General features: G+C 36.8%; 2 protein-coding genes across 2 annotated transcripts; both read left to right on the forward strand.

Annotated features, from left to right (window-relative positions):
- The first annotated feature begins 13,519 nt into the window (after window positions 1-13,519).
- On the forward strand, window positions 13,520-14,379 carry LOC149190916 (uncharacterized). Its single transcript, XM_089410619.1, has 3 exons — window positions 13,520-13,699; window positions 13,857-14,210; window positions 14,293-14,379. The coding sequence occupies exons 1-3, from the start codon at window positions 13,616-13,618 to the stop codon at window positions 14,377-14,379; spliced, it is 525 nt and encodes a 174-aa protein (XP_089266745.1). The 5' UTR covers window positions 13,520-13,615.
- A 724-nt stretch (window positions 14,380-15,103) lies between these two features.
- LOC149190917 (chromatin remodeling protein DDM1-like) lies at window positions 15,104-16,680 on the forward strand. Its single transcript, XM_089410620.1, has 4 exons — window positions 15,104-15,279; window positions 15,366-15,552; window positions 15,644-15,819; window positions 16,620-16,680. Exons 1-4 carry the CDS (start codon window positions 15,104-15,106, stop codon window positions 16,678-16,680), a joined length of 600 nt encoding a protein of 199 aa, XP_089266746.1.
- Window positions 16,681-17,474: the final 794 nt, after the last annotated feature.

Raw genomic sequence — 17,474 nt, forward strand, 5'->3', positions numbered from 1 at the left:
AATGTATTCTGAAATAATTGCACAGATTCTAGAGCCCCAATGATTGAGAAAGTCTAGGAATGTGTTCCGTGACATTAAATGCAAATTCCAAGTATTGGGAACGAGATCCACTATTTGAGGGATTTTTGTGGGGAAAGATTCCTCCTTTCATGGGGAATGATTAGTAATAATTACCAAGTCAAATTTTCCTCTAAAGGGATTTTTCTTAGTCTTTTTGTGGAGAGCACTCGTATTTTTGCAGCTCCATTATCATTTCTTGCATGGATGTAATTGTATTGGTGGAAATAATGAATATTGGTGCCATGTTCAGGTTCTAAATCTTGGTCTCCTCCATAGGAATTTGATTTTCCTTGGGCTTAGTCATTCCAGGAGCCTCAAAGCGCCTTTGTATCATTTACTTTTCTTCCTTTCACTTCTTATTCACATGCATCTCTTGTTCTTGTTTGTTTCTATTTCTTCATTTAGTACTGATGATTCCTTGTTGTAGGATTGGGTTAAATGGTTGAAATAAGATATTTTTTAGGATCACAAGCAACATTTCATCCTTGTTACAGCTTTGGAAGGACATAATAATCATTGACTTACTTGGATTAGTTTGCTTATTCCCAAATCTAGATTTCTAGAAGTCCTTTGTGGCAAATAACAATAAATTTCTACTATTTTTTAGAGCATGCTAACGAGATTCAATCAAGTTGATTCCAATTACATTAGATCACAAAAAAAATCTAGTTAATAAAAAAATTTACCCCATTGCATTTGCACTTGATTAGGTTAGGCATTTGATAGATTTACTAGCTCACTAGTTCTCGAATTTCTAGATTTTAGACTAGTAATTTTCTACTATTTTTTAGCATGTGTTAACAGAGGTATTTTTGAGTGGTTCCACTTGGAATGGAGACCTAAGACATCCTATTCAATAACAAAATTTGTCCTATCCAATTTTGATTTGATTCTCTTGGTCATTTGGTCAATTATACTTTCATGTAGTAACTACAGGATCTCCTATAACAGCCTTCCAACATGTATATACTTGCCCAGATTCACTCAAGAAGCTTGGTTATTGTCCCTTAGGGTTGAATCAATACCCCTAGGCTCTAAATCAATGATTAGGGAAGACTAAAGACCACTTAGGACTTGCCTCTTTACCGTGCAAAACATTTCAGTGATTTAGGCTAATGGACAAATTTATGAAATGGATAATACAATGATGATTGCCACATCCAATGAACTCTGTTAATGGACCTAAACTCTTTGAAATGTAATGATGGAAATTTACTTCATGAAATTTAATTTATGCAATTAGAATAGGTTTATTTCATTGTACTTTCTTTCTTGCAATAGGTTAAGGTTTCCATTTCAAGCATTTCATTTTCTGCAATTAGCTTAGGATTTGATTTCATTACATGCACTTCATTACATCATGACAACAAAGGAAGGACACATTGTATGATGCACATATAGTGTCAATACCTCTTAATTTTGTACGAACCCCAGGTTGATAATTAAAGTTGGTAGCCTTAGGAGTTGCAACATTCTTGTTGCAATATCGAGGCTCATCACTTTTTGGCGCCGTTGTCAGGGAGGTTTCAAAGTATGCATTGTTTTGTTCCCTAGTTGATTAATTTCTTTTTACTTTCAAAAACAAAAACAAAAAATTGCATTTGGCATATTTCATTTCAAAAACATAAAAGTGCAATGCATTAGTGTTTTCATTCAATCATAAAAAACAAAAAAAATCTCTAACACCAACCCACCCCCCATTTGATCACATGGTGTAGTAAGAGCCACATCACCATCAACTTTTGCAAGGAGAAGAAGAAGAGATGGTAGAGAAGGAAGAAGAAATGGATGGAAATGATGACAATAAAGAAGATCCTCTTGGATTTCTCATTCAAGATTCTGATGTCAATGTGCTTATAAATAACATCCCTCCATCTATTCTTTCAAACTTTCATGGGCTAAGGTCAGAGGATCCAGAAACCTTTCTCTTTCAATATGAAATCCTTTGTAGATCTTATGGTTAGTTATTAAACACTCAAAAACTAAGATTGTTTCTGGAAACAATGAAGGACAAAGCTCTTAAATGGTTCATGAGATTAGGGACTAATTCAATAAGATCATGGAATGATATGAAAAAGATATTTCTAGAAAAAATATAAATATCGTGATCTTAAAGAAGAAATATTTGGAATGAATCAAAAAGAAGAGGAGAGCCTTGAGGATCTAATAGAGAGGTTCATGCATAATGTTAAGAGGGAAAAATTACATCATTTAGGATTTGACACAGTAAAAACCCTCTTACTTAGAACAATTAGGGATGAGTGGATTGATCTCCTTGATCTGATGAGTAGAGGTGATGTATACCAGTTATCATTTGAAGAAATTTGTGAAACATGCAAACACATATCAAGAGGAAGGGAAAGAGTAAGTAAATCGGCATCAAGATCGGTAAGTCAAGCTAAACTTGGAAGTTTGTTTGATGACTTTAAAACTAAAGTTATTAGCAATATAACCCAACAAGTAGAAATGTTAAGAATGCAAGATGAGGAAAAAGAAGATGATGATATTTGTGTTGTCCATGAAGAATCGCATGCTATTAAATATTGTCTCTCATTACCGAGGTTGAAGGGAGTTTACCAAGAGGACCATGGAGCAAGTCGATTTCCAATGCAACTATGTTATGTAGCTCCAAGAGGACCATGGCAGCCTATTCAACTTGATATGATGCAAGAGCCTAATTCATAATTTCAAACTTATGCACATCCATCTCAAAGTAATTAGAACACACCATTTCCTTAGCAACCTTAGCTATCTCAACCCCAAAAACAATCTTGGCAACAAGGTTGGCAAGGAACTTATGAGAGTCATCCACAATATCTTCAATGTTTTCCTCAATATACTCCAAACCCAACTTCATGTTATCCCTACCATTCACCTCCACCACAACCACAACCCCAGCCATATCTATCTCAAATATCCTCTCCCACTTAACTACCTGTACCACCATTTTTGAATCCACACAATGGAGTAGCTCAGCCCACTTACAATGTTGAGGTGCAACACTTCCAAACATCTCATCTTGATATAAATGGTATTCATCTTATCTTAGGAAGAGTATCACAAAAAAGAGATTATCTTGATATCATTAAAGGACAACATGCAGAAAAATAAGATTCAAATGAGAAGACCAAAGAATCATGGGTTGCACTTGACAAAGAGAAGACATCAAAATCAGAGATTGGGAAAGTGCCCTCATGTTTACCATCAGATCCTCTATGTGTTCAAGAGAATAATCAGCAAAAATAAGAAGATCTGAATTTCATGGAAGAAGAAGACATCCAAGATGATCCAAATCAGCAAGTGGACCAGGAGCATCACAACTATATTGAAATATGGTTCCAGCAAAGTGTCAAGTTGCAGCAACCCACTCTTCTTCAACAATTCCTGATCTCATCTCAATCAAAGAAGTTGGTCTCTCATATTCAAGTACCTGTCAAAGCATATATTTCAAGCCTACACATTAGTTTATTTGTCATATCGATGTGCACTTGGCTTCATTGGAAGTATTCCTACACTTGAAAATGATTTATTTCAAGTAGAGTAGATAGGAAAAGAAATTAAAAAAAAAATGAAAAATAAGAGAAAAAAAAATAAAATATCAAGTGAAAACCTCCTTTGAGGCGCCTGAGATTGGCTCATTGATCGAAAACCTCCATGAGGTGGTCAATGGGTTAGAAACAAAGAGAAAAACTAAGAAAAAGAAAATATCTTAGGTGAAAACCTCCTTTGAGGCACCTAAGCAGACCTACTAGTTGAAAACCTCATTGAGGCGGCTAGTATGCCTGGAAGAAAAAAAGAAAAAAAACAATCTTTGCTCCATGTCTCTCTCTCTCATGAATGCAGGTGCTCTCCAACCTCTGCAAGAAACAAAAACAAGTTAGCCACCAAAAGAAAAGTTGATCACAAGCATAATCAAAAGAAGTCAAATTTTGACTTTATCCTCCTTTGCTCAAATGCTCCAACATGACCAAGGCCATGCCAATCCATCACCCTCATCTATCTCCACCATCCACTCATCATTCCCAATCTTTCACCACTCATTTTCCTTGTTTTCTTAAAATACTACAGGAAGATCATGTATTTACTACAAGAAACAAAAATAAATAGAGCAGGAAATTATTTTTGTCATATCTTGAAAACTATGCATCCATTTTCCAAGTTGTTTTAGGAGGAGATACATACGGATGATAGTAACATTCCCAAGCAGTTTCATCAAATTCCAATGCACATTTTTTGAGAAATCGACCTCCATCAACTACAGCCATTATTTAATTTTCTCATTATTTGTGCATCCATTTTTAAATTTTCTTCATGGGGAGATTCATATGGATGATGGTAACATTCCCAAGCAATTTCAACAAATTCTAATGCACAGTTTTCGAGAAATTGACCTCCATCACCTACAGCCATTTTTTATTTTTCTCGAGATTCGTTCATCCATCGGCCAAAATTTTATATGGGGAGTTGCATAAGGATGATGACAACATTCTTAGAAAATTTCAGTTCAATCCAGTATACCATTTGGGAGATATGGGTTTAAACATGATTCTACATGGTTTCCTGCAGTTACTACAAGATGTCCTGGTCTACTATAGGATGTCCTAATTTTCTATAGGAAACTAGATGAAGTGTTGATTTTAGGTATGTTCTATGCTTAAAGCAATTTATTTCAATTTTCATAGTTAGCTCCATATCTTTTTCAGATTAGCAATCACATCAGCATTAAAGTAAACTGCAGATAGAACATAAACATAAATCGTAGAAGACAAGCCAAGACAAGAGGACACAAGATGTGGCACTAGCTAGGGAAAAACCCCAATGTGGGGAAACCCTTCATCAATTCTTCTTATATGTTCTTCAGTAGTTCAGCGGAGAGAGAGAGAGATAGTATGTTTACAACAGAAGTAAACACTTTGACTTATCTAGATAAGAGCATAGATCATCTCTAAGAAGATGATACATGAGATCAGTTGAAGATATGTTGCTTCAATTGATTCTCCAAGGTGACTCCTTCACCTATCATTGAGTTGCATTTCGTCATCATGCTGCACCTCACCGCGCTGCACCATGCTGCTCCCGTCATCACTATGTTATATCTCATCACGCTTCATTAATCATGAATGTACCCATCATTGTACTGCATTATGTGCCATTGTTGCACCATGTTGCCATCCTGACCTATGTGTTGGTTGCACCTTGCTTACTTGTTGTCCCTTGCTTGCTTGTTGTTCCTAGCATGCTTGTTGTCCTTAGCATGCTTGTTGTTGCATGCTAGTTGTCCCTTGCATGCTAGCTATAACATTGCATGCTTAATGTATTTGTTGCTAAGTACCATACAACTGTCTCAATGTTAGTTATTTGTCCCTTGCATGTTGCTCTCCTTCAGAGACAGATGCTCCGGCTGTTCCGGCAGTTCCCGGCAGTTCTGTCTGTTCCCGGCAGTTCTGATTGTTCCCGGCCGTTCCGACAATTCCTGAAAATTCCGGCTTTTTCGGCAGTTTCGGCTTTTTCGGATTTTCCGACATTTCCGGCATTTCCAGCTTTTCTGACTTTTCTGACTTTTCCAACAGTTCTGGCTTTTCCAGCAATTCCGGCTTTTCCCGCAATTCCGGCTTTTCCAGCAGTTCCGCCAGTTCCGGCTTTTCCAGCAGTTCCACCTTTTCCGGCAGTTCCAACAGTTCTTGCAGTTTCAGCTTTTCCAACTTTTCCGACAGTTTCGGTTTTTCCAGATTTTCCGGCAATTCCAGCTTTTCCGGCAGTTTCGACAGTTTTGGCTTTTCTGACTTTTCCTACTTTTCCGGTAGTTCCGGCAGTTCCGGATTTTTCAGCTTTTCTAGCAGTTTCGGCTTTTCCGGTAGTTCCAACAGTTTTGGATTTTCCGGCTTTCCTTGCTTTTCTGGCAGTTCCAGATTTTCTGTCAATTCCAGCTTTTCCGGCAGTTCCAGCAGTTTCCGTCAGTTCTGGCTTTTCCAACAGTTTTGACTTTCTGCCCTCTAGATCAAGGCAGCGTTATCCCTTAGGATCTCTCCTCCTACTAAAACCAAAAGACAAGTAGAGAGAGGAAGAGATCCCAAGTGTGTGTTGTAATGACTTTAAGGCCAACTCTATTTATACTAAAATGTTGAGCACATGTGGGGTTTTTTTGGTTGCTGGACGACCTTGACAAATTGTCTTATAACACAAATAAATTCATAACTCCATGAATACTTATCGGAATCGGATGATCTTTATATCAATCCTACACCTCTCGATGAGAGGGATCCAAGAAAAATATCAGCTGCCATAAATAAGATGACCCACATGGAGTTTGGCCCTAGTTTCCAATTTTAACACTCCCTCTCAACTAGGGAGAACTCCATCCGCTGATCCATATGTCCAACTGTACTATCTCTACCATCAGTGCCATACACTGCTCTGCTCTGTTGAGCTCTGCTTTGCTCCGCTCTGCTGAACCATGAAGAAGAAGAATTGATCGAGAATGTCTCATACCATTCTCTACTGACCCGAAGTCAGTTTCATCTGAAGAGAGTGTGTCACATCACTCTTACTAACCCAAAGTCAGTTTTATTGATCCCAAATCAATATCACAAGAGAGTGTCTCAAACCACTCATACTGATCCCAGATCAGTTTCATTGATCCCAGATCAATGTCACAAGAAAGTGTCTCAAACCATTCATACTGATCCCAGATCAGTTTCATTGATCCCAGATCAATGTCATAAGAGAGTGTCTCAATCCACTCATACTGATCCCAGATCAGTTTCATTGATCCTAGATCAATGGAGGTCATCCTAGCATAAGGAGTACGGTAGATACAACGATGCATCCATCGATAGAACTACTATGGTCCCTATCCTCATTTCCCTGCTTATTGATCAGATGAGAGGTACTTCCCATGAGTCCCACACTGGATGGGTAGGATGCCTCGACAGGAGAACTAATCATCCTGTCCACAGGAGAACGAATCATCCTATCCAATGGATGTCACAGAGAACTAATAATCCTGACCTATAGGAGAACTAATCATCCTGTTCCACAGTTGCCACGGGAGAACTAATCATCCCGGCCCACAGGAGAACTAATCATCATGTTCCACAGTTGCCACGGGAGAACTAATCATCCCGGCCCACAGGAGAACTAATCATCCTGTTCCACAGTCGCCACGGGGTATCACAGGGGAAGGTTGAACCTGTCATCCTGTACATAGTGCACCACCAAGGGAGGGTGAGTCGCCCTGTGGTCATATGTTGCTCCAGTAAGTACCCCAAGCCCCCCAGAGCTCCCAGAGCTCAATGCATGCAACATGCAGGACCCTTATAAGAAGGTCTCTCAATGACTACAAGTCATTCAGGAAAGTCACAGATTTGACCTTTCCCTAGGGTTTTGAAAAAATGTCTGCGACTTGTACATCAGTCGCAATGTGATGGAGCCTCCTCGCTCATCGACTTACCATATCGCAGATAAGGCAGTATCTGATGTCTATCTGCTGGATCAATCATTGAATATGGGATTCCTCAATAATCGAATCCCCCCTCTGGTTGTCACAGAGAATCACTGTGGTATTCATCATGTGTACAAACAGCTCACTTAAGAGCTTCTGCAACCATGCAGCTTCACACGAGATCATACTAGTAGCTATGTATTCGGTCTCAGTGGTGCTTATAGAAACTGACTTCTGCTTCCTACTCATCCGTGATATCGAAGCAGAATCTAAAGAGAACCAACACTGAGAAGTGCTCTAGTGATCCTCCACACTGCCTGCCCAGTCAACGTTCAAATAATCATGCAGTTTCATATTTCATGCAGTGTATCTCAATCCATGATAGATTGTGTCCCGAAGATATATCAGAAGATTCTTGGCACCAATCCAGCGAGGCTCAACCAAATATGAGCTCACCATGCTAACTACAAAACATATGTCCAAAGGGAAGTTCACCAAGAACATCAATGCAAATGAGTTTATGAAACTCAGAGGCATTTCCCAAATCTGGTTCGACATCACTACCATATAACTTCTGAAAGTTAAGATCCTCAAGGTAGTCACATGTAAGAGCCATATCCTAGGGTCTACTAACCGATCTATTTCTAAAAAAAAATTAAATGCAATAAGGGGCAGTAGTTTACTTACTTACAAGACTTTTGAACAAATAAAATTTTACCATTTACATTCTAATAAAATTTACATGAATAATCTATGGAGGAATACCTATACCGGTGGCTGGTGGAGATGCCTTTGTCTTGCTGCTCCTACTGAATGCTCATCTTAAGGGACCCAACTGGATTTACCTCCCAGCCAACTAGGAAATAATCCCTAGCCCAAGAAACCTCCACAGGTTCCCTAACCCTCCGAGCCCAAGTCCAACCAGATGTAGTGTGTGTGTCCAAGATGAATGATTTAAACCAAGATAACAATATTTCCCTTCTCTCAACAACCCAAGAAACCTCCACAGGTTCCTAAGGTCTCCAAAAACACAACAAGTCCTCAAATCACAACCAACCCCCACAATCATAAGCAAGACCCAAATTCCCATTTTCTCCCTTCCCCCTTCCCTTTTTATACCCTCCATCTCTTCTCCATCTCAACCACCCCTCATTAATGTCATTAACTTCTCATCCATCCTTATAGTTGACTTCCCTTCTCCCAAGTAAAGCTGGGAGTACATTTGGAAATGTGACATGAATATAAAATTGGGAAATTAATGGGAGAGGACCATGTCTTCTCCAAAGTAAATTTGAAAGTACATTTGGGAATGTGAGATGAATATATATATATTGATAATTAAATGGAGAGGACTATGTCTTCTACCTAGTAAATGTGAGGGTACATTGGGGAATGTGAGATGTAATCAAATGGAGAGGACCATGTCTTCTCCCCAGTAAATGTGAGGGTACATTTGGGAATGTGAGATGAATATATATATTGATAATGAGTTGGAGAGGACCATGTCTTCTCCCAAGTAAATGTGAGGATACATTGGGGAATGTGAGATGTAATTAAATGGAGAGGACCATGTCTTCTCCCTAGTAAATGTGAGGATGCATTGGGGAATGTGAGATGAATACATATATTATTTGAAATAATGGAAGGAGACCATATCCTTCCTAAGATTCAATTTGAGAAGGTAAGTTGGGAATTTGAATAATAGAAATCATGAATTTTATATTAGACCAATATTTCTCAATATTTTCAGATAATGTAAACATTAACAAAATTTGTAGGATAAGATTTAAGTGGGGCATTACATACACCCCTCCTTCAGAAAACTTCGTCCCGAAGTTAGAATGAAAAGATACAAGGAGTTTGAAAGCATAGCAAACCAGAGAGAGTTACAGCATTAAAATTTGATAAGTCAGACAATGACATTACTTCCCATCAAGAGTCTCCAACTAATTTATATCCCCCTATCCATCCTCTTCTGCTTTATCAGTGGCAACGGCCATACTAACCACTGATAAAACCGACATGGTGGAAGCGTCGAATACATCAACCTAACTTCCCCAGCAGGCAGCTGGCAATCGTCATCACACGTCTAGGGGAGCGTGTCCACCACTGCCCTCCCACGATTCCAAGTTTCAGAGGATACATAGTGGGAAATGCCTCCACCCCTCCTTCAGGACTAGGGTCAACGCCCTAACACGGACCACACTACAGAGCTGGTTGGACTTGTCATTGAATAATCCAGTCAGTTCGTCTAGCCACCTGTCATTTTCATTTTACTCGTGTCATAAGAGTGCATATCAAGTAGATACCAAATGTAATAGAACAATGTACATCGTACCTTTCCTCATTGGTCATCTCAACCTTCCCCAATGGAATAGTAGATCTTGGTTATCATACGGTTCTTTCCAATCTATAGTTTAGTTCTCATCCATGCATATATATAACCACAAAATAGATATAGATACATGATCTTAAACATCATGTTTATTAAGCCCAGTGTCCACGTGTCAATTTTTGTTGTTCATACTGGAAATAAATCTTACATTAAATAAATCATAATTTCACTAAGTCATTGATTAGATAAATCATATCTATATAAGCCTATACGATGCAACAATAACTCTGACGAGTCATATACTAGATAAATTGTAACCAAGTAAGTCATACATCCAACATTTCCATCATCAATACCAAATCCATCAATTGATTTTTACGTGTCCAACCAAATGTATATAATGTTCATAAATAAATAACATGGAACTGCAAAACAGCTTGTATATGTTGTTCTATTATACTAATAGCTTGGACTATTATACTAACAGCTTGTATATGTTGTTCTGGAATTTGCCAGTTTGGGAAAAACTCGTGCTTTCTTTCACAAACTAATAACTAGCACACGATTGTGTACTTTTGGCATCTAATAACAAGGTGTGAGCATGGGAACTCAGGTACAGCAATTCATATTTAAACCTACAAAAGATGAACAGGAAAATTACCATTGGTTCTATGCACTATCAAAGCAGATTTAGAGGGCTGCAAATTGATAACATAGGCTTGTTTATTTTTGGCATTGGTGGTTAGTTTTGGTCTTGGCTTTCCACATCAAGAAGACCAAGCCTTGGAGCCAATATGCAGATCCTTTCATTGTCACAATTATGATTAGTAGCTAAGAAGGTAATGCACTCAGAATTGCATCTAGATTCTAGAATACATAATAAGATTTATTTATAAAAATATCTCTGGTGGTGAAATGAGTAGGCTATAAGTCCCTTGTTTACTCTCTTATCTTACAGTTTCTCCCACTTTGCTAGCAGAGTAAGAATTCATACATGCACCCAGCCCTGAGCCTTTAAAAAAATATAGGCTTCTGAATTGATGAGTGAAATTTCTAGAGTGACCCGAACATAAAATAACCAACTTGGGATCTGAAATGCCATCTCCTTTCTTTCAAGTCAGAACTTTGACCATTATTCAGTTCATCATTTCTAAAGCATCATTATATAGTACTCCACTAAAATAAAAATAAAAACCACCCATTTTTTGAAGATCCAAGATCATCAATATAAGTGTAAAGTATAAATCATGCAATTACAACTTTTCTAACTGTATTGAACAATATTAAGACTCTCAATGAGCAGTTTGAAAATTGCCTCAAAAGGTCTTCAGACATTTTATTAAATCTAACCTATCTATTAGCATCATTCACTTTAATCTACTTTATTCTACCAGTGTTCTCCTTAATGAAGCCATTGTGTAGGAGAAGAATAGTTTAATTTTAAAATTTAAAACACAATTTGATAGCCTTTGTCCTGACTAGTGCATTTGAACTCCTCGCATACCTTCTTAATGATTACTGGAGGCACATTCTTTGAATTTGTCAACAAAGAAACTGATTAATTTATAATATGTATAACAAAGCAATTTAATGTTCAACTTGTCTAATTTTACATTTGGCATTAGGTATATCTGAATAAATTGTAGTGCTTCTTTGGAGGATTATCATTTAAAGGCTCAAGAAGCTACGGGTTGCATACAAGAAAAAGTTGCCTCTCAAAACTATGAAATTACAAAATGCAATCAAACCATTGAGAAAACTCCAAGTATATTATTTTCTAACAAACTTTCCCATTAATTTAAGATTTTCACTGGGTTCAACTTTACCTTTGTTATCAGTCAAAACTTTGTATTTTCTATAAAAGGTTGAGCTGTTTTTGTACAAAATGAAAATATAATTGAAAGGTCAGGTTGAATCTCAAAATGAAACTTTACTTCTCAAATGATAGGTTTCCAACAAGAAGCCCTTGAAAATACACTGTTTAGACAAGAAAGTGCAGCACTTCATGCTAAGAAACAGTCTTTGCAAAAAAAAGGGTGAAGATATTTTTCTTTGTGTCAATTTCTAGGATTGGTTTTAGAAGCATGAAACCCAAACTAACTGACATGAATTTAGTGGAATAGGTAGAAGACTTGGAAACTAAATGTGCAATCTTATTATCTCTATATCTCCAATTGCCAGATATCCACGTAAGGACCTATAGCCTAACTGAATATCACTAATTATTAATAGAAGCATATTAGATTCTCTGTAGGATGCAATGGGATTATTGTATTACTTATTCATAACAAGATCACTTCTTGAGGGATGTTTTCATATCAATAAGTTATCTCTGCAGGTGGTTTATATGAGCAATTAACAGATATGCAAGTTTCCTTAGACCTAGAAAATCATAACTAGCTACTAGATCCTTAGTGATAATATATGACTGGCAATGCTGGAAAGTCTTCTTCCTAAACATCAGATCCAAGTTATTTAATGGTTGCAAACTCCTGAACCCTTCCTAATATACCAACTCTGCCAGCTTGCCCATTGACTTCCTTTTTTTTTTCTTAAAAATGTATTTCAGGACTGAATTTATTCTTATCTAAAGATGTTTGAGAGGTCTTTTGTTTTTCAAATCGTTTTTTTTTTTTTTTTTTTTTTTTTTTTTTAAGAGGGAATGCCCATGTCTTCTCTAGAGTTCCATTAGTGCCTTCTAATGTTGACTGCTAATAATCGTGGTTCTTTATTAGTGGAATCTTCATCTTTACTAGATAAAACATTTACTGATGATAGTCATCTGAGCCTGAAACATAGGTTTCTGGATAGACCTAAGACAGTGACAATTATTAATAGGGTTAAACCCTTCAGATATTCCATGGCTCCAACATTCTCCAAATTTATCTACATATCCTATCTTTTCTAGAGGATTTGCAGGTTTTCATGGAAATACATCCTCTGTGTTATCAGTGCTTCAGGGTATTAGACGTAATCAAGAATATTCAAAATTGTTATCCCTTACCCAACTCCAACCCCTGAGAATCTTAGTTCTCAAGTTGGGACCATATTTGTCTATTCTTATATACTGATTGTGACAATAGATGCTATCGAGATTTCATGCTTTTAACCCCCCTTACATTCTGACTCTTATTGGTCCTATTATCAAAGACGTTTGCTTATACATGTATGCTTCAAGCCTAGCAGAGTATCCCCAAAGGTATAACTTTTTTACCATTTGTTAGATGATATGAAGTTTTATTCTTAATAGTAGTTGATATCTTGTTCTGGAGTTAGGCATGCTTTGATAAATCTTGTGTCTAATAATGATTAAGAACTTCATTATTCTGCTCTAATTTCTTTGAACTTTGAGCAGAAGTAAGAAATGGAGGTTAAGGTGGCGAGGCCTATGAATGGAGGAGACAGAGAGTCACTAGTTTCTGTTTGGAAAAAAGAGGTAATCCAACCTTATTGTTTAATGAGATTTAATATATATTTTTTGTAGTTCCTTAAGCACCATGCAAGGTAGTATCCCTTTGCATTCAATTGGGTTCATTTCTCCTTTTGTGAAATCTATTCATCATTTATCTTTTTCTCACGTTTCTTTTTATCTATTTCAACATTCATGTCAAGTTATTAGCTGGTTCATAATTTTTGTGCACACAAACAGTACTGGGGTTTGACATCATTAGTATGATAAACAGCAAACATGTACCGGAATTGAAGTGCATCTCCAAAGAGAGGATAATGTGAAACCACTCAACTTAGAGAATGGCCAAATTTCAGTAATTACAAAGGAAATGGCTGAAGAGGAGAAAATAGTCGAAGAAGAAAAGGCTGTAAATGGAGAAGATGCAGAGGCATTTATATCTGTTTTGGAAGAGGTAAATCCAACCTCACTGTATTGATAAAATTAGATAGGGATTTAAGTTCTCTATTATCTATGTGGCGCTTTAATGTTCATGTCAAATTCTTGGCACATTCCTAATTTTTGTGCATACGGAAGACATAGGGATTTGACATTAATATTCTGATAAACAGCAAAAATTTACTGGAGTTGAAGTGCGAGGAGAGAACAATGAAATACCACTCAATGTAGAGAATTTTCAAATGACAATAATTAAGGAGGAAATTGTTGAAGAGGAGAAAATACCTGAAGAAGAAAAGATTATGAATGGAGGAGATGCAGAATCAGTAATTACAAAGGAAATGGTCGAGGAGGAGAAAAGACTTGAAGAAGCACGTTTGAAACACCAGGGTGCAGAAATGGAAATATCAATCAAGAGTGAAACTTTAGAAATGAATGATTCCATGTTTAGCAAATTGGATGAACTTCTGAATCAGACTGAGATGTATACAAAGTTTCTACTGGAAAAGATGGATGACATGACTTCTGTAAGTTTTACCAAGGCTTCTTTTATTTGTTGTTTCTCAATGTATCTTGGCCATTTTCTAAGTTTTTAATCCCTGTGCTCAGTATGCAGGTGCAGATGACAATGCACAATCAACTCAAGGGACTAATGCAAAAAAGATCTCGCAAAAGAAAATCAACTGTTGTTCGTAATGTGGTAATTTTAACTCATCTCAAGTATCGCCTTACTTTTGTCCTTCAACAAATGTCTAAGTGCTAAATTGACATAGATGTTCAATTTCTTGTGATATTATGTGAGTACCCTATGATTAATTATTTTAGTTCAGTGAGTGTCCTCTGCTTTTCCAATTAAAAGATATATTTCATGTCTAATATGTTTTATGCACACCAAAAGCCTACTAATTGAAAATATGTTCGACCTTTCTTCCATTTTTTTTTTCTTTGATATCTTCTCTGAAAGAATATTTGTATGATCATTTTTGTGGAAGGCATCTGGTTTCTTATGAAATTTTGCAAGGTAGTGGATGACATCTCATGGTTGGGAGTTGGTCATCGAGGTGGAATGTTTACACCTGAATCATCAATAGAATAGAAAATAGAAACCTTGTAATATTTGCAAGCTAAAATGGAAAATATAATAAATATAGAAGTAAAAGTGAAACTGTTTTTTCTTCCATGCATAATAGGATCTAGCATACTAGTCCTAACTCTCTGATTCTTATTTATGACTATCAGGCCCGCAAGCAAGCAAGAATAGTAGTTGAGGCAATGCTTGTTAGTTGCAAGGAAGAGAAAACTGAGGAAGGTTCTGATAATTTAACTGAGGAAGAGAGGCTTTGGAAAGAACAGATGGAACTCGTACCCTTATTAATTGGAGGGAGGCTCAGATCTTATCAAATGAAAGGGGGTGAAGTGGATGATTTCACTATGGCAGAATGGTCTTAATGGAATTCTTGCTGATCAAATGGGTCTTGGAAAGACTATTCAGACTATTGGATTCCTTGCACATCTGAAGGGAATGGGAATACATGGACCTTTCTCGATAGTTGCTCCTCTTTCTACTCTCTCAAATTGGGTGAATGAATTTAACAGGTTGTTAGTTATCTACTTATTGTGCCTATATGAGGTTGCGTTTAAGTTGAGACCATTTGTTATTAACTAATTGCATTCTCGTGTAGATTTGTTCCAAGCATGAGTGTGCTCCTTTATCATGGATCAAAGAAAGAACGAGCTGAGTTGAGGATCAAGTATATGCCCGTAACAATGGGCCCAACATTCCCTGTTGTTATCACATCTTATGATGTGGCGTTGAATGATTATAAGGTTTTGGCTCGATACAAGTGGAAATATCTTGTTGTTGATGAGGTAAACTGGAAAGTAGCTTTTCATCAATTTATATATTTTTGATTGGCATCGTTTGTCTGGGAATCTGACTGGAGGTTTGTTTGTGTGTTAGGGACATCGGCTGAAGAATTTCAATTGCAAGTTGCTAAGACACCTGAAGATGTTACCTGTTGATAATACATTGCTATTGACTGGTACTCCATTGCATAATAACCTGGGAGAGCTTTGGTCATTGCTAAATTTCATCCTCCCTCAAATTTTCACGTCCCTTCATGAATTTGAATCATGGTATAGTGCTCTTCATATACCACCACTGTTATTTAGTTGCATATATATATATATATATAGTTAATCAGGGTGTTGAAATTATGTTATATTTTTTTTTCATTTAGGCCAATTTTGGTCCTTGCTAAATTTCATCCTTAATGAAAACTCTAATGAACCTAATGAAGTGGAGTTATCCTAATGAACCTCTAGGCTCTAACAAATATTAATATGCTCTCTCTGTCCTTGGTCTTTTTAATAAAATTGGATATTGGAAAGATAGTGTGTTTTTGTGTCTTCATCAAACATGGGAAATTGATAGATGCTCTATTGCAAGTAATGTGTTGCTATACTCTATCCAAAATTGGTGAAGACATGTTTTAGTTGTGGTCTGGTAAGAAAACCCATGTATGACATGGAATATTAGGGAGATTACAACTACAATTACACTTTGAGAGATGCAAGGCTAACTGAGGAACTTGGCCATTTTTACAGCAAAATGAAAGCTATGCAAGAGAAAGGGTGCCGCCAAATGCCAATTTACCCTGGAATCTAGTTAGGAACAGTTGTTGCACATGAGCTTAATAAAGCTTTAAAGGCTAACAAGTTGCGACTCATTAGAAAAAGATAGCTTCACATTTTATTGGAATGAAGTATCACTTCAAAGAGGGATAAACTGCCTCAGGCTTCAAGTACCCTCTTTTAATCCATGTGAAATTCTCATATGACCTTTTGTTGGCCCTCATCTATAGCTCATCATATTACAATGCTATTCTCTACAGAAAGCATGATTGGGTGAATGTTCAAACTTTCCTGTGTTCCAGGTTCCAAAACAGAGGTCTGTTGGGTACCATGACACCGGTGAATGTGAAATGGTACACATGATGATGAATGCCATCCTTAAGTAATAAACAGCCAATTCTGCTGACAATCTTCCTAAAATTTCTAATAGCGGTATTGTTTCTTCTATTTGATATAATAATGGGTGCCCCTAATGACTGAGTGTGGAGAGCTAATTCATCACAGAGATGATGGTTGAGAAAACAACTCTTGACCTGCGGATAAATTCTCAGGAAATGAACCCTTGCTCCCTATGATAATATTCTTGAAATCTTTGTGCAACTTGCACTCTCAATCCCCTTGAAAGAAAAGGGCGACAAGGTCAGTCTGCCAGATGTTGTTTTCAAATAGATGTGTTTTGATGAACCCCCTTGGAAATTTGAGGGTTTCTAATAGGCTCCATTTGATAAAAAGTTAAAACAACTAATGGAACAAAAAAAAGTTGATATAATGCTTGTTGCTTGAAACTTGCAGGTGAGAAAGTTTGTACAATACTACAATAGCCTCAAATGAGGTCCACTTGAGGAAACAAAAGATGATATGATGCTTATACCAAGAGCCGTTTGAAATTTAGACAAAAAGGATTGCACACCCATTGACATTCCAATAGATAAAAAATGATACAAAGAGAAGAAAATTCGGCCCGTAGGTGAAAATAGAAGCTAGATTATCTAATTTTAAAGGAGAATTTGAAATTAAGCATAATATAGGTCACAGATTTGACATGCTGTTAGAGATGCAAACATTTTTCCTCTTTACAATCAGATTCAAATACTATTTATATGAACTAGAGCCGTATGGAGCATTAAGGTCAATTGTGCATTAAGGTCAATTGTACA

This window comes from Pinus tabuliformis, chromosome 3_1 (assembly GCF_031772625.1).
Source record: "Pinus tabuliformis cultivar Carrire ecotype Pingquan chromosome 3_1, CPIR1, whole genome shotgun sequence".
Taxonomy (NCBI): Eukaryota; Viridiplantae; Streptophyta; class Pinopsida; order Pinales; family Pinaceae; genus Pinus; species Pinus tabuliformis.